This window comes from Xyrauchen texanus, chromosome 18 (assembly GCF_025860055.1).
Source record: "Xyrauchen texanus isolate HMW12.3.18 chromosome 18, RBS_HiC_50CHRs, whole genome shotgun sequence".
Classification (NCBI taxonomy): domain Eukaryota; kingdom Metazoa; phylum Chordata; class Actinopteri; order Cypriniformes; family Catostomidae; genus Xyrauchen; species Xyrauchen texanus.
The window spans coordinates 7064929-7083194 of NC_068293.1; the positions used below are offsets into that span (position 1 = coordinate 7064929).

The following is an 18266-nucleotide window of genomic DNA, read 5'->3' on the forward strand; positions in this document are numbered from 1 at the left end:
GTGTTTTGGGTTTAGTTTTAAAACTGAATGATATCAACATTGAACATTATTATATATTTTTTTTTTATTAATTAGAAGATGAATTCCATGTAGGGATACATGCAGTAGTCCCAACAAGCATTTTCTTATTTTAAATGAAACTGTGTTTTTTTAGTTGGTAGATCTTATTGAGTTGCTCATTTAAAAGTAGATCATTACACAAAAAAGTGTGGGCACCCCTGGTGTAAATGATTTGCACAGTTTCATTCATTATAATGGGAGTGATCTTGTCACATAACACAAGAGATCCAGACATGGAGGAACATTCCACAAAGTTTATAAGTAACAATGTATTATGTTATGTCGAAGAAAGCACTGGGATAGACCCAGTATTCAGAAAACTGTTTTGAAAACAAAGTTTATTTTTGGAATTCCTTTTGTTGGCGCTAGTGGTGCAGAAATGACTTCAGCTTTAAAAGAGCTATTATTCAGACAAATGGATTGCATTGATCTCATCAATATACTGTATCACTGGTGAGTAAAAATGTGAAAATTTACCAGCCAGTGGCATTTTTAGTTACATCGAACAAAATGTGGTCACATTTGGACTGTAGAGGGTTGCACATAGAGTAAAACAATGATCTTGAGATTTTAAGAATCAATATTGGAATCATTCAAATAAAGGTTGTGGTTAATCAGAAAATCTATATTTTTACCATGCCCTAAATCTGTATACTTCACAATTTAAATCATATGTCATTATCGTTTTCACATGACAGTACTGACAATGAGATTGGGGGGAAATGTACTTAATTGTCAAGAAAATCATTTAACAATGTAAAACATCTTAATGTTTCTAAAAATAGGCTTAATTTCTTTTAAGAAAAACCTAGCATCGAGTAAAATAAAGATTTTGGGATTGAAATTGTTCAAATGATGAACCAGTAGAAGTCACACCAATACTGTTACTACTGAATTTGTTGAAACACCATCTGCAAGCAGCCATGGTAGTCCTGGTGTTCTTTTAGTAAAAAATGAACTTTATTAGTACTTTAATATTTTATTCAGGAAGCCACAGTCTTGTTGAACTGTTAACCTCAATAACAGTTCTTAACAGATTCAATAAAAAATGAATATGGCAAGATGCACTACAGTCTCATTACGTCAAGTAACTTCTCCTCTTCATTATCTGATGAAGTGACGGTGCTTTCAGGTCTCTCCTCACCACTACTTGTCTCGTCCATGTTCGCTTGAATCCTGATTGGTCGATCTGTCTGCTGAGTGTCCTGTGAGCTGATGGGCTCTTTGTGACATACGCTGACCTCGTGAAACTGCTCCTTTAGCTGGGAGTTGTTCTGCATGGCCAGGAATATGGAGGACTGCGGCCGCTCGGACAAATACTGCAGTGCAAACACATCAAGAAAAAATGTCAGTAATATACAGTACAATTACACTGGTGAAAACGGCCATTTCATGAACATGTCTTGATCTGGTGTAAAATTAGAAGCAAATATAAGTGGATAACCCACTGCATTCATATGATTAAAAAGCATATAAATCTTTTGAACACAAACGAAGATGTTTAGAAGGATATTTCATCTCTGTATGTCCATTCGATGCAAATTAATGGTGAGCAGAACTATAAAGCTCAAATATCACATAAAGGCAGCGTATACAGTACGTAGTCCATAAGTGGTTAAATCCATGTCTTCTGAAGCTATATGATAGGTGTGGGTTTTATATTCTTTTATACTGTAAGGACCCTTTTAAAGGATTTACAGTCCTTTTTACTGTAAATCTCCACTTTCACATTCAGCCTCCTATTGGTCAGGACTGGTCAAAGGGGGAGATTGATAGTAAAAATGGTCTTAAATATTGATCTGTTTCCCACACCGAGCAAATCACTTCTGAAGATATGGATTTAACCACTGGAGTTTTGTGGATTTCTTTTATGCTGCCTTTATGTCCTTTTTGGACCTTCTGAGTTCTGATCACCATTCACTTGCATTATGAGGACCAACAGAGCTGAAATATTCTTCAAAAATCTTCATTTGTGCTCTGCAGAAGAAAGTAATACACATCTGGAATGGCATGAGGGTGAGTAAATTATGAGAGAATTTTCATTTTTGGGTAAACTATCACTTTAAGGGTGCATACCCCTTAATGCCAATGTGTGTGAAATTAAACAAGGAGATTATTATGAAAAATATAGACATTATCATCTATTTTTTCCGCATTGAGACACAAATAATGAATTATGGCATTTTACGTTTCTGATTCAAATAAGTATGAATAAGTGTTTTAATTAAGCATTGATAACATTTTAGTTAAAATGTTCATTATTTTGCAAGTATTGGTCTCCCTTTTTATGCATGTTGTTATAACTACATATAAATGATTTATAATGCATTTATAAATTACTTATTTGTCATTAACAAACTCCTTTGTTAGCTCTAAACAAAGAAAACATTAATTAGTAAATTGTTGTGCATTACATTGGAGTAAATTATTAGTACAAAAAGTATTTTTTACAAAGAAGTGTTTACATGAAACAATGATAGAATTTAATGATACAATATTAAAATTATATTTTTGTAACTGTTTTTCCATTTTCTATGTTTTGTGATGCACCAAGTTTTACAAAACATTATGGTATGACTGCATTAAGACTTACAATAATATTCTGTATCGATTTCATTCACCTCTTATGGATATGAGAACACTGTTTTTTGATTGTTTTCATCCTGGTGTAATTCCAATGGTGGACCCAGACCCACCCAGAATATAAGAGATTCTCTGACTTCAAATACTGTATATATATATATATATATATATACAGGCTCACCACAACCTCTTTCGCCATAGCCTGGTCTAATGAATCTGGATTTCAGCTGAGGCACACAAATGGTAGGCCCACTGTACCCTCAGATTTCTCTTCTTAGCTGACAGAAGTGGACCCAATGTGATCTTCTGCTATTGTAGCACATCTGCCTCAAGACCATTCTCCGTTGACAAGGAATTTCTGTCAACAGAACTGCCGCTCTTTGGTTATTTTTTTAAGTTAACTCTAGAGACTGTTGTGTACAGAAATAGTCAAATCAGCCCATCTGGCACCAACATTCATGTCAAAATCTAAATCACTGAAGTCTCATTTTTTTCCCCATTCTGATGGTTGATGTGAACATTAACTGAAGCTCCTGGCCCATATCTGCTTGATTTTATGCATTGCACTGCTGCCACATGATTGGCTGATTAGATAATGGATGAATATGTAGGTATACAGGTGTACCTAATATAGTGCTCAATGAGTGTATATGCGCATATATTTTTGCACACCCATTTTTATTATGTCCCACCTAAAGTAATTTTCTGCCTGTGCAACTGTGTAATTCATGTCAACGTTTTACCCTGTCATCTAATTTAGTTTTTCTTTATAAACTATTTATCTTGTTCTGTTCAGCATAATGATGATGTTGTCTCTTATCCTGTCAGTACCTTTTTGAGATGCTCTGGCATTTTGGCATCAGGGTACATGATTCTGCATCCTTTATAGCTGAACCACACAGCCAGAAAGACCAGGACGACAATGCACAACACCACCACAAAACTGACCAGCAGCACCACTGTTATCAGCCAGGGCTCCACCTCATCTGACAGGACATAAACATGAGTATTAGAGAACAATGGTTGAACCATCACTATGAAACATTCAGTATACACTGTACAAACACCACAATCATAAATGGGTCAATCAAAAATATGGATGCCCAAGATGATAAAATGGAGAAATCTATTAAAAATCTAGCTTCTTAGAACTATCATTTTTCATGTTGGTTTCATAAATTTTTTTAAAATTAAATTTTTTTTTTTTTTTTTTACAAGAAATCATTATTTTGATGGGAATTGATGCCATGCAAAGAGTGGATGTGTGAGTGGTGAGCTATGCGCACTTTGCTCATTTTAGTACTATTTGTGTCAGATTCTTAATTGTTCTAGGAAGACAATATGTCAAAAAAGTCAAAATCCTCGGGCTCTGGAGAAATTAAAAGACACTTATGTGTTCGGGCTGATTACTCGGAGCAACAGGCTGGAAGCCCCGGACTCAATTCGGATGGTGATCTGAAGTGACTAAGCCATTTGGTGTTTCTTTGGTTCGGGGTTAGTGATCTTAATAATTTTCATTTAGAATCTATTATTTCTAACATGTCAAATGTTAATATGAGTGAATTATCTCTCTCCACGTGAAATGTGAATGGGTTGGGGCACCCCATAAAAAGATGGAAGGTTATTTATTTTCTTAAACGTAAGACATATGATAGAGTGTTTCTACAAGAAACACATCTTTCCTTGCAGGAAGCTGAAAAATTTGGGAAGATATGGGGTGGACATTTTTTCTTTAGTGCTGGCTCAAGTAAGAGCCATGAAAGCAGTCATTACACTGATAAGTAAACATCTACAATTCAAATGTCTCAAACAGATTAATGATAAATTATGAAGAGTCATTATTGTTTTAGCAGAAATTCAGGGGCAAAGGTTGATTTTGGCTAATATTTACGTTCCTAACACTGATGATCAGGGCTTTTTTACAGATCTTGGAAGGGATATTGCAAGCTGCTGGCACCCATCATGATATAATATTGGCAGGAGACTTTAATCTTTTGATGGACTCAGTATTTGACCATAGTGAAGCAAAAGTGTGTATGCCCCCTAGAGCAACATTAGTGCTTAACAGGATGTGTAAAAATCTTGGAAAATTATGAACCCCTCTGGTAGAAATGATACAATTTCTTTCATCAGTCCATAAGATTTCCTCTAGAAATTTTGTTTTATATCTAAGTCCCTCATTTCTTCTGTCGTTGATTGTTCAATTGGAAACATCTTCTTCTCAGATCACACACTGGTGTTGCCACATACAGAGGAAAGGTTGCCACTTTATTGTATCCCTTTTGCAAAATCCTGATTTCCAACAAATGTTAAAACTTATGTGTCATTCATCAAAACATCCAGAGCAAGATTTGGAAGGGAATATTAAAAAGTGCCGAGGCAGAGCTGAATGTCGTCTGATGGCCTCAGATAGAAATACAGATATATTACTATTTTTCGCGGATGGTAGAGTTTTGGTTACTCAGGGCAAGACAGTCATACTTTGAGTCAGGGTACAAAGCAGGGAAGCTTTTGGCTAGAGATAAAGCAGAGAGAATTTTTCTATCATTCCCTAAGTGAAATCTGCTGGTGGTGAAATATTTACCTCAGCCATTGATATAAATAATGCTTTTAAAGAATTCTATCTTGATCTTTATAGTTCCACATCTTCTTCTACTGATGAGAATATTAGAAACTTTGTGGAACCATTAGATCTTCCTAAACTGATGGCTGAGCAAAACAATTCTCTTGATTCTGAGATAAACTTGGAGGAGCTTGCCTACAGGCAAGGCTCCGGGGTCAGATGTCTTTGCTGCCGAGTTTGTTAGATCTTATGCTACAGAACTGGCTCCACTTTTGTTAGAAGTTCATACAGAATCATTTAATAATGCAAAGCTTCCGCCAACCATGACACAAGCCTGGATCAGTCTGATTCTTAAAAAAGAAGAAGATCCAAGCAAGTGTAAGAGTTACCGTCCAATTTCCCTGATCCAGCTAGATGTTAAACTATTGTCAAAAGTTCTGGCTAACCGATTAAGTAAAGTTATGACATCTCTGTGGAGCGGGGTGGGGTCACTTAGTCTGTCACTAAGGGCCATCACCTGGTTATTAATGATACGTAACGCCTTGTCTCGTTACAGTGACGATGGAGATGGGCTTAAAAAGGCCGCCGAGAACGCCAGTGAGGGAGAGAAAGTCCCAGTCACACAGACCTGACAGTCTCAGTCACACAGCCAGGAGCCTTCCAGTAGCCCAAACAGGTCAATAAGTGTTTGGGTATTTTATTCCCAGCAAATTTGTCTGATTTAGTTAAAGTTAATTTTGACCCCTTAATTAAAAGGTTTTTGAGAATGTAGGCAGGTGGACTTGATAAGATTTATCTATAATTGGGAAGGTTAATGTTAATAAAATGAATTATATTCCAAAATGTAACTATTTGGTACAGTCTCTTCTATCAAGAGATTATGGGAGAAAGATTTAAACTTGGTATTGAATGAGGAAGTGTGGGCTAGTATTCTAAAAGTCTGCATCTAGAGATGCAAGGGTGCACCTTATGCAATTCAAGATTTTATTGGACCCACACTAGATTGTATAGGCTTGGTCTGAAAGGCACACCCACCTGCTGGCGATGCCAATCAGAAGATGGGGACACAGCCCATGTTTTTTGGGGTGTGCTAAGATTCAAGAATTTTGGTTGAAAGTTCAGAGTTTTATGTGTGAAGTTTTGAGCACTCAAATCTTTCTTATTTTAATTTTGGTGATGGGTCTGTCATAAATTGGGGGGATAATTACATAAAAAAATTGGGTCCTGACCAGTCTCATGATAAGCAGGCAAATAATTTAATGGGATGGAAGTCGGATGGAGCACCCTCTTTTTCGGAGTGGTGTGTGGAAATGGGGAGGATGGCTGCTTTCGAGGAAGTGGTAAGTAGAAGGCTGGGGTTTTGGGACTTATTTGTTAAAAAATGGGGCAATTATTTAGTTTTTTGGGGGGAATCTCGGGGAGAGGATGTGGAGAGTGTAGTTTAGTTTAATTATGTATGTTTATTATATTAGCTTTTTTGGTTGTGTGTGTGTTATTATATGGGACCACAGGGTGTTCGTTGGGAGTCGGGGTGAGGTTGGTGAATGGGGAAGGATATAGTGGGGTTTAAATGTGAAATGTTGATTCATTGTATATGTGTTGGGTTTTTCTTTGTTATGTATATATGAATCAATAAAAAATGTTAATTGCAAAGAAAAAATTTAGTGACTCAATTTAATCATTATTGAAGTTTTCACGGTTACTCTATTTGACATGAGCAAAATGTGCCTTTCCTGAAAAATCTAAATAATGTATTTTTTTTATATAATAACTTTCCCCTTCTGTCATTCACTCGGCGTTGTGTCGAATATTTTATTTTCTAGTTTAGTTGCTGTTCTGATCATGTGTTCTCTTAACATGTGATTTCCTGTTTCCTCATGTGATATTGTCATGTTTTTCCCCTGTTCATGTGTCTTGTTTTCATTGGTTCATTGGTTGATTACTTTGTTATAATTTCTAGTTTATCATTGGTTTTAGTTAATTAGTCTTGTTATCTTGTTTTTAGTTCAGTCAGTTCATTGGTTGTCTTGTTACCCATCTCTGTGTATTTAAGCCCTCATGTTTGCCATTGTCTGGTGTCAGGTATTGTGAGTGTAACTTTGTTGTTTTGTTCATGTCAAGTCTAGTTTCATGTCAAGTCAAGTATTTTGTTCACAATTGGATTTATGATTTCCAGACTTCACTTATGTAAATAAACTGTACCTGGGTTCTACACTTAATACTTGTCATTGTTTCCTCATCTGCCTGTTACCAGAAACGTTACAATGCCAAAAATATCTATTTTTTCCAAGAATGTCAGCTTTTTTTAAAGGGATTTTTATTTTTTTTCACTAACATGACAGATACTTCACCTGGTCATTTTGACTTTAAGCCCAGCAAGAAATATGAAAATAAATTCTAATTCAGAAATTGAAACATGTTCATCATATAATAGGTGTCTTTAATTATTGTATTTGTTTTAATGTATTACTAGATAACTTAAAAGGTCCGGACAAACAAATGAGCCTCACATCACTGACCCAAACACAAACATAAATACATTTTCAATAGATGTCCCTGGCCCCAAATTATATTTAGAAACATAAATGATGGTGAAAGCCAAAATATGATAAACGTCATGGATCAATATTTGCTGAGAAATCCATTACACTGTTAAAAAATTGTACTTACTTTAGAAAGTTGGCAGCATAATTATCTTATTAACACACAGATATGGAGGTCTATTACTTAAATCTGTTGACTTCAGCACCCCTTGTTACACTATATGGCATATACAATAGGAGGGGGGGGTCATTTGTTTTGTGTTGTTTTTCCAAATGTGGAGTGCCTATAACTCCAGAAGTCTTAAAGACAATTAAATATCCTTTTAGATTTCAGCTCAGAACAAATGTTTCTTTTTGTATTTCCATTTTGGGCCCTTTGGCCTAATGATATGGTTAAATTCCAGAGAAATTAGGCTGATTTGGCATGGAATTAACCATTGTCATGGAAGAAAATAAACAGATTTACAGTATATATGAAAACATAATGAGAATACTTACTGCTGTGTGTGTTATTCACACAGGTCTCATTGCTGGGGTGGCTGGTTTTATTATTCAAATACAAAACCTCTACCTGGACACAGTAGTTTACCAGAGGCTCCAGTCCAGGTAATATAACTCTGTTCTGTTCTCTTCTTAATTCCTCCTGTTAGCATAGTATTACAAAGACATACTGTAAGGTCAATAATATTAAAGTTGCTGCAAGTGTTTTTTTAAGCAACCATGCATAAAACACCCCTACTACTTGACATCTACTTCGGCGTACTGTAGCTCTCAAATCTCATTTGCTTTCACATATATTCAAATATGACACTTGATGCACCAGGTCTGAAATCAGTGATGCCCAATGCCACTGATTCTCAATGAATGTGGAAGCACAAATAATATTTTCAGCAAATCTGAACCATCTGTTCCTCACATAAAACTATCGTATGACTTCAGATGGCTTGGGATATAATGCACAAGTTGAATAAAGCTTTTTATTTAATCTTTTTTGGAGCTTGACAGACCCTAGCACTGTATGTTTTCACTGTATGAAAAAAAGGGCAGCTTGGAATTTATGCTACACTTCTCCTTTTGAGTTTAACAGAAGATAAAATCTTACATGAGTTTGGAATAGCATGACTGAGAGGAAACAGAGACATAATTAAAATGAACTATCCCTTTATTTGACCCTTTCTAGGCCTTTCCCTCTGAGCCTTTCAGAGAACAAGATGTAACAGTCCAAAAATAATATACTTTTCTAGAAAGTATGATTTAGTTTGCTATTGAATAGAGAATTTGGAGGTCAAATAGAAACAAATGCAAAAAGACACAATATATATAATATATAAAGCAGGTGTACAGTAGGTTATAATATATAACATAATATGTTTTTAATTTGTTTTTTTAGGTTAGCAACATTACCTTTTTCACTTCTCCTTTTTTCCAAAATTGGATGACGTAAACAATGTTTCCGAACACATCCCTGAGGTTTTTTCTTCTCATAAGAGGATCAGTGATATCAACTTCTGTTTGGCCTTTTCTGCTCTTCAGCTGCACATGAGGAGCGCTGACCTTAGCTGCACACATGTAACATTGCTTTTTATACAAACATAGTATGAGAGGAACACATCAAGATGTTTACGGTAAGACAGATTCTATATAGTTGTAATTATATTTGTGGGGGGGGAAGACAAGCACATTCATTATTGAGTGGTTCTTGGACTTTGGGAACTTTTAGCACTGAGAACTTCTAGAAAGTAAAATCTTGATTAAACATTTTTTACACTCTCACCAGTTTAATTTGACTACTAACGTTGTCCAACAGTGTATGTACTGTATGTGCATCACAGAAGATTTTTAAGTTAAGAAAATTCCCACCACAATGTGATTTCCAGCAAATCTCAATCTTTGAATTGTGTTTAAAAGAATTCTGTGCTGAAATGACACTGATGGAAATTACATTTTTATAATTTTTGAAATATAATGGCTGACTCCTTTGTCTCCCTACAGCTCATTTCAATTGATGTACCTAAATATTTTTTTCATACTTTTGAGTAATTTGGAAAATTACAAATTTCATGGAAATGATACCCAATAAAAGCATTCTGCTCACAACTTATATTTACCTTGTCTTTTCTTTGTTTTCTTCAAACATCTCTTGTCTCATATTTCATCTCAAGCATCCTCTTCAATGACACTTTTTTAACAGGTTAACAAGTACACTAACATTTGGCAAAACTTGGGGCAGAATTGTTTTGTGTGGTGGAAATTACGCCTAAACTGTGAGACAGTAATTCTTTGAAATAATATTTGCACATTAAATATTGAAATTATTTATGTTTATTTCACCATTTGTTTAGATTTCCATGTATTTATCTTGTATTTAAACATGTAAAAATTTGGATTTTCATACTTTATCTTGCTCTGTTTTTGTTCCAGTGCATTTTAATTCAGTTATTCTGTTTTTATTTCTAATTGTGTTCTAGAGTAGCCCGTACTGTCAACAAGCTTAAAATAAGCACAAATACACAATAAATAGAGAAATTGGGTACTGAGCTCCTGAGTGGTGTCCAAAATACAAAGTGACTCACTTATTTTATCCAATGATAACTCATTAGTCTCCACCCAGTCAGACATCTGTCCATGTAGTTCTGTCCGAACACGAAGCTGGTAAGTCCCAAAAACGGTGACGTTGTTAGTGAAATCGCAGCTTAGTGCTGAGCTGTTTGCACATACAGCCTCATAGTGACTCCACCCTCTACATGTACAGAGAGAGAGAACACACACAAAACATTCAATTATACATTGTGTAGTTGTATATGCATGTCTCAGTTCATTTTTAAGTCAATCTGACTTGTATTTTTTAAGCAGCATTATATAGCTGGTTTCTTCACAAAATGCACAATTGAATTCAATGACAATTTGTCTCTGCAACATATCAGATCAATAAAAAAATCATGTTTATTTAAAATTCCTTAATTTTAATTAATAGCTATTTTAAAACTACAATACAGTATTTGGAGTTTAAAGGTAATTAGGTTACTAATTAATTTTAAGTTACTTTTTGCGGAAATATCCACACCAATATGTTTGAAAAATCACAGAAATGCAATCAGATGTACATATGAACATAATTGTTTACATGGATTTGACATAATATTATTTTAGAAATACAAAGTAATTCAATTAATTGAAAGCCACTAATCTGATTACAAGAATTTAAAATGTAATACGTTACACTATTTTCACTAAAAAGTAATTTGATCACAGGAACTATTTACTTTGCAATCAGATGATTACACCCCACACTGGTAATTCATCACACAGTATAAAACTTAACAAACTCGTTTTTGAGACCTGAAAAGTGATTTTGTAACTAAATCCTTATTTTGTGCACTTCTGACACTTGAACTTGTAACGCTCAGCCTAGATTATAGGTGATGATACACAAAAACTTTATGGTCTTACCCTTTGTTAAACTTGTGTTAGAATGTTTATATAAAAAATAAGAAGGCTTGGATAACATCAACTCGATTTTAAATCCCAAGTGTATTTACAATAAGTAGAGAGAAAAAAAAACAACATCAAGATGTAGCTACCAGGAAATATACAAACATGTTGTACAAAGAAAAACAAGAAAAAAGTAAATAAATAATATTTGTGAAAGAGAGCGGAGGAATTGTCTGTATAGTCCCGTTCCATGTATTGTAAGTGTGTGTGCGTGTGTGTGTTGAATCGGCCTCACCGGTTGATACATTTTAAGTCCAGGAGCTCGCTGTGATGCAGCACTGTTCTGTGATGAAATCCAAAAGGTAACAAATCCATGAAAATAAAGATAATTCCACAATGTATTTTCAGTCACAGTCTGGAAAAGCTTGATAGGGTGGTTTTCGCGCGATCGATCGCTAATCCCTTTGAGCAGCAACGTGTCGCCCCTGAACGGCGTTTTACCGGCTCCTTTTAAACAGAAGTGTTTTTTTTTTTTTTTTTTGTCCATGTATTTTTATTTATTTTTTATTATGAATTTATCCTTTTAAACAGAAGTAAAGTCATTCAACTGATTCGAGTGACGTCACGGGGGATTCCCTGGAGCTACGCGACAGAACTCTCGCGGGAGTAAAACGGGAACTCAATCACATATGCGGGCAATAAACAAAGGTAGAATAATTATAACAAAGCATCTGTCTTATAAGAATAATTTGATTAATTCACAGCAATATAAATATTCATCCCTTATGTGGCCACGCTACAAACTGACTGTTGATCGGTAACTTACTTGAGTTCTGCAGTGTAGCTGAAGTGTTCATAAATTATGCTTTGTGGTGGATCCCATTCCAACACTAATCCCATGTCCAGTGATATTACTCTCACATTATCAGGGGCCGGGAGCTGATCTGACAACACTGAAACACACACACACAAATGTGTTGGCTATCACAAAGATTTACCTAGTAACAAAACATACAACAATATACAGAACCAGTCAAAATTGTATTATAATTATTCCCACATTTTGAAAACACTTTTTAAACAGTATCAAAGGATTTCACATGTATGCTGGACACTTGATTAATTATTTTCCTTCAGAGGATTCATCATACTCTGCACTTTTTGATGAGGTCCAATTTTCATCATCATATTAATCATCATATTTTGGAACCCATTCAACATGAATATTAAATAATTGTTATGTATTACTGAATAATAATATGTTTTACTACATTAAGAAATTACAGAAATATATTTCAATTGTAATATATGAACATTTAATAATAATAATAATGTGAATTAAATATGAATAAGTATATGAATAGTACGACAACTAATGACTGTACATTATCATGCTTATTACATGGCTACTAAACAAATAAATAAATACATGGACATAAAATGTTGATTTGCATTGAAATTATGTAATAATGTGACAAGAAAGAAATCGCCGAACATCTGAGTTACATTTCCGGTTTACGTCAGAGTTCTGTTAGTGTTTATTTTGTGAAAATGACCATCTGACTCCTCATGACTCCCTCCTGATGAGTGGTCTGATATGTGGATGTGCGGTTGTTACTGAGCAATATAAGACCGCTAGATGCCGCTATTAACCAATCAGAATTGAGTATTCCAGAGAGCTGTGTAATAATATCATATAATTTGTATACACTGGTGGAATCGTCCAGCTTCGATATTTTGTTACGGTTTAGCTATAGAAACATAAATTATGTCAAAAATGTTATGATTTTCATAATAAAAATATAGACATTAGAAGTTCATATATAATGCATACCTCACAGGCCACATGACAGGGATTTCCACATACCATGCAATTTTATGATATTATCCTTATAAGCTCCATATAAAGCAGAACATTTAGTTTTGACTGATGGAATTTGTAGTAAATAAATAATGTTAACAGCAGTGTATAGTTTATCTATCTATATTTTCCAAGCAATCTCCTGTATTTTGTATCTTTTCTACTCCAATAACTGATCTAGTAATGGAGGCTTGGGCTGTCTCTATGCAGGATGCTTAAACAGTGCAAAAGTAAGTAGTACACATTTATGTACATATATATTATTATGTTCTGAAGTCACAGGAAATGTCCTAAAACACTAGTCAACGCAATCCTTTTTTCTATTCTTGTTACAGAAAGTCAACAGATTTCCTTGAAATTTTCTTTGGCCATTTTTGAAGCACGAAACTGACAGGTGCAACAGGGACTTTGCACAGGGGCTTGTGGGATCCAAGTTATGCCACTGAGGTATGGTATCCCCTCGCATCCCACCTCAACTCGAGCCCTGGTCATAATCGTGAACAAACATTTAAGAGGCTGGGGAGAAGAACAGTGAGTGAGTCGGTCAAATTTTGCTGAAAAATATTGAAAAAGGTGTCCCTGTAAATACTGAGGACATGCAACTTTGTACATAAAGCTTAGCATCTTCTTGCAATCTTAATCTAAAATTAAAAAGGGAGCATTCTTTTAGCAGGCAGCTGACCTCGAGGCAAACTCCTATCTTTTCAATGTTATTTTTATGATTTCTACAAACTCTTGAAAATACAAAAAACATGTGGGCCTTAATGTGTTGAAAAACAGCAATTCATTAAAACATTTTCAGAGTAGCCTACCTTTATATGCTTGTTTTCAGCATTAATCTAATAGGGTGGCACATAAACAAAAAATATAACAGATATTACAACAACCTGCCACAAACAGACATATGCAGTTGAAGTCAGAAGTTTACATACACCTTAGCCAAATACATTTAAACTCAGTTTTTCACAATTCCTGACATTTAATTGTAGAAAAAAATTCCCTGTCTTATGTCAGTTAGGATCACTATTTTATTTTAAGAATGTAAAATATCGGGCCTGGGTAGCTCAGCGAGTAAAGACGCTGACTATCACCCCTGGAGTTGCAAGTCCGAATCCAGGGCATGCTGAGTGACTCCAGCCAGGTCTCCTAAACAACCATATTGGCCCGGTTGCTACGGTTTTGTAGATTTACATGGGTTAACATCCTCGTGGTCACTATAATGTGGTTTGCTCTCTGTGGGGCACGTGGTGAGTTGTGCGTGGATGCCGCGGAGAACAACGTGAAGCCTCCACAGGCGCTATGTCTCTGCAGCAATGAGCTCAACAAGCCACTTGATAAGATGTGTGGATTGACGGTCTCAAACGCGGGAGCAACTGAGATTTGTCCTCTGCCACCCGGATTAAGGCGAGTCACATTTCAGCTTTTATTACTTTCATCACATTCCCAGAGGGTCAGAAATTAACATACACGTTTTTAGTATATGGTACCATTGCCTTTAAATTGTTTAACTTGGGTCAAATGTTTTGGGTAGACTTCCACAAGCTTCTCACAATAAGTTGCTGGAATTTTGGCCCATTCCTCCAGACAGAACTGGTGTCACTGAGTCAGGTTTGTATGCCTTCTTGCTCGCACATGCTTTTTCAGTTCTGCCCACAAATTTTCTATTAGATTGAGGTCAGGGCTTTGTGATGGCCACTCCAATTACCTTGACTTTTATGTCCTTAAGCCATTTTGACACAACTTTGGAGGTATGCTTGGGGTCATTGTCCATTTGGAAGACCCATTTGTGACCAAGCTTTAACTTCCTGGCTGATGTCTATAGATGTTGCGTCAATTTATCCACATAATTGGCCTTCCTCATGATGTTATCTATTTTGTGAAGTGCAGCAGCCCCTCCTGCAGCAAAGCACCCCCACAACATGATGCTGACACCCCCATGCTTCACAGCTAGGATGGTGTTCTTCGACTTGCAAGCCTCAAAATTTTTCCTCCAAACATAACGATAGTCATTATGGCCAAACAGTTCGATTTTTGTTTAATCAGACCAGAAGACATTTCACCAAAAGTAAGATCTTTGTTCCCATGTGCACTTTCAAACTGTAGTCTGGCTTTTTTGTGGCAGTTTTTGAGCAGTAGCTTCTTCTTTGCTGAGCAGCCTTTCTGTTTATGTCGATGTAGGTCTTGTTTTACTGTGGATATAGATACTTGTCTACCTGTTTCCTCCAGTATCTTCACAAGGTCCTTTGATGTTGTTCTGGGATTGATTTGCAATTTTTGCACCAAATTACATTCATCTCAATGAGACAGAATGCGTCTCCTTCCGGAGCATATCATGGCTATGTGGTCCCATGGTGTATATACTTGCGTACTATTGTTTGTACAGATGAACACTGCACCTTCATGTGTTTGGAAATTGCTCCAAAGGATGAACCAGACTTGTGGAGGTCCACCATTTTTTTTCTTGACTGATATCTTTGGATTTTCCCATGATGTCAAGCAAACAGGCACTGAGTTTAAAGGTAGGCCTTAAAGTACATCCACAGGTACACCTCCAATTGACTCCAATTAGCCAATCAGAAGCTAATTGGCTAATTGTCTAAAGGCTTGACACCATTTCCTGTTAACTTAGTGTATGCAAACTTCTGACCCACTGGAATCGTGATATAGTCAATTAAAAGTGAAACAATCTGTCTGTAAACAATTGCTGGAAAAATTACACATGCACAAATTAGATGTCCTAAACAACTTGCAAAAACAAAAGTTTTCTAATATTATATCTGTGAAGTGGTTAAAAAATTTGTTTTAATGACTTCAACCTAAGTGTATGTAAACTTCTGACTTCACCTGTATAAGTCAATTATATGTAATTGAACTTTGATGAATGAATGGTATTTTTTTTTACTGCTTTATTACACTGAATTAGAATTTTTATAATACAGAGAATTAAGAAACAACTATCTGATCTCACAGAAATCGTAATGGTTTTAATGTAAACTATAATGGTCCCTGTGGGTCTGTACTGGTTATGTGTTGGCTTCTATTGGTGGCATGTTATGATACCATAAGGGACCAATACATATCTGTAATGGAATCCAATACAAACCATTAAATCCAAATGGACTGTGGCCCAAAACACAATACACTCGTAATGGTATTTGTAGTGGAAATGATTCGAATTTAAGTGTTGTTTTTCAGAAGGGATGCCTATTTCACACAAAGCAAGCTAAGAGTTTGAATATAGTGTAAAACTAGTTTATATTAGCGAAAACTGGTATAAATATAGGGAAAACGGTTTACTTGTGCACTTCGTAATTCCATTCCAGTCAAAAACACTTCTTCCAGTCAATGTTTCACTCTGAATCATTAACCAACAGGAAGTGGTGCTCACATTTACTGTCAGACATATAGACAGGTTTTCCCCATTACCTGCTGGCTGACATGACACGTCTAACGTTTCATAATAATAAAAAGTAGGTTTAAACAATGTAAACAATGAACCAGCCCAATATTTGAACATCTTTATTGTTCAATTATCAGATTTGTTCGCGATGTTTGGTGTGTGAATCTTTTGTTTTTCTGAGTAAAGCCTCTTGTACATGTAAAATGAAAGTCTCACCTGTTCCAAAACAGACGATATAAAATGCGACAGCAGACAGACAGGAGAAATCGGTGCTCATTATTCTTGATGAAGCTTTCTGAAATGTCCTTGTGTCTGTGAGAGCGCGTGACTCGTTAGAATCGTTTGTGTTTCCGTGTATATATGAGAGCGCGTGGAGGTGGAGTTTTACTCAGTCAGTGCAAACGGAAAGCGAAAGAGAATCCACATTTTGATTTACCGTTTGTACTGCTGCATTCTGCTATATTCTGCACGACACGATTACAAGAAACTCAGTACAGGAAGAGGTGCTAGAAGAGACCGAGGTACAATGTAATGGATACAGTACACATACAGTAGGCCATTAGTAGGCTAATTAAGCAAACAAACAAACTAAATAAATATCTGAATTTTGCACCTTTTACTTTTTTAGGGCGCACCCGTCTGGCACAGTCCCCTTGGCAAGATAAGAAAAAAACTTTGCATTACACTTATTAAACACTTTATATATATATATATATATATATATATATATATATATATATATATATATATATATATATATATATATTACAATTTATGTGTGTGAGATCTATTGGTGGTTGTTCATGTTTAGAGTAAAAAGGGACCTGGGTTCAAATCCCAACCACACAGATCAGCCAAAAAATTAAAAGCACTGACAGGTGAAGTGAATAACATCTGTTATCTTGTTACTGTGGCACCTGTCAAGGGGTGGGATATATTAGGCAGCAAGTGGACAGTCAGTTCTTGAATTGAATGTGTTGAAAGCAGGAAAAATGGGCATGGGTAAGGATCTGAGCGAATTTGACAAGGGCCAAATTGTGATGGCTAGTCGACTGGGTCAGAACATCTCCAAAACGGCAAGACTTGTGGGGTGTTCCCGGTATGCAAGTGGTTAGTATCTACCAAAAGTGTTCCAAGGAAGGACAACCAGTGAACCAGCGACAGGGTCATGGGCGCCCAAAACGTATTGATGCAGGTGGAGATTGAAGGCTACACTTCTTGTCCGATCCAACAGAAAAGCTATTGTAACACAAATTGCTGAAAGCCTTAATGCTGGCCATGATAGAAAGGTGTAAGAACACACAGTGCATTGCGTTTCGGGGCTGCATAGCCACAGCCCAGGTCATTTTAGACCATTCTGGCATCCTAGGCAAGATCCCTATTGGTGCCCCTGTTCTGGGGTCGCCCCTGTTCTTGTTTGGGGAGCATGGCAGCGGCCTCCTCTTTGGCGCCCCCACCAGCAGGTGCGGCCCTAGGTGACTGCCTAGAAACGGCCTTGCGAGTGCCCATGCTGACACCTGTCCTCCGCCGAAAGCACCTACAATGGGCACGTGAGTGTCAGAACTGGACCATGGAGCAAATTAGATCTTGTTTTAGAAACAACAAAAATGACATTTTACAGCATGTATTCTGTAATCTGTAGCAGAATACATTTCAAAAGTAAGCCTCCCAACCCTGTATATATATGATTATATAACAGCTTTAAAAAACAGTGCCATGGCAAAAGTCACAGGTTACAATGTAGGCCTAGTAGCCAATACACGTACGTTCAACAAAGGTCAAATTTTCTTAATGCAAATGCCTTAATGAAATATAAAGAATAAT

At 36.0% G+C, this 18266-nt stretch overlaps 1 protein-coding gene across 1 annotated transcript; it reads right to left on the reverse strand.

Moving 5' to 3' along the window:
• On the reverse strand, nt 1–16789 carry crfb4 (cytokine receptor family member b4). The gene is made up of 7 exons (XM_052148682.1): nt 16659–16789; nt 12008–12134; nt 10323–10489; nt 9154–9308; nt 8248–8392; nt 3475–3629; nt 1–1379 (listed from the first exon to the last, which is right to left on the reverse strand). Exons 1-7 carry the CDS (start codon nt 16717–16719, stop codon nt 1128–1130), a joined length of 1062 nt encoding a protein of 353 aa, XP_052004642.1. The 5' UTR covers nt 16720–16789; the 3' UTR covers nt 1–1127.
• Between the last annotated feature and the right edge of the window lie 1477 nt (nt 16790–18266).

Bases quoted from the DNA above. Each gene is read 5' to 3' on its own strand.
- crfb4 (XM_052148682.1), bottom strand. From the start codon at position 16,719: ATGAGCACCGATTTCTCCTGTCTGTCTGCTGTCGCATTTTATATCGTC. The intron at 3,630-8,247 runs GTAAGTATTCTC...ATGTCCTGTCAG, and splicing joins TGTGAATAACACACACAGCA to ATGAGGTGGAGCCCTGGCTG. The intron at 1,380-3,474 runs GTACTGACAGGA...TTTGCACTGCAG, and splicing joins TGCCAGAGCATCTCAAAAAG to TATTTGTCCGAGCGGCCGCA.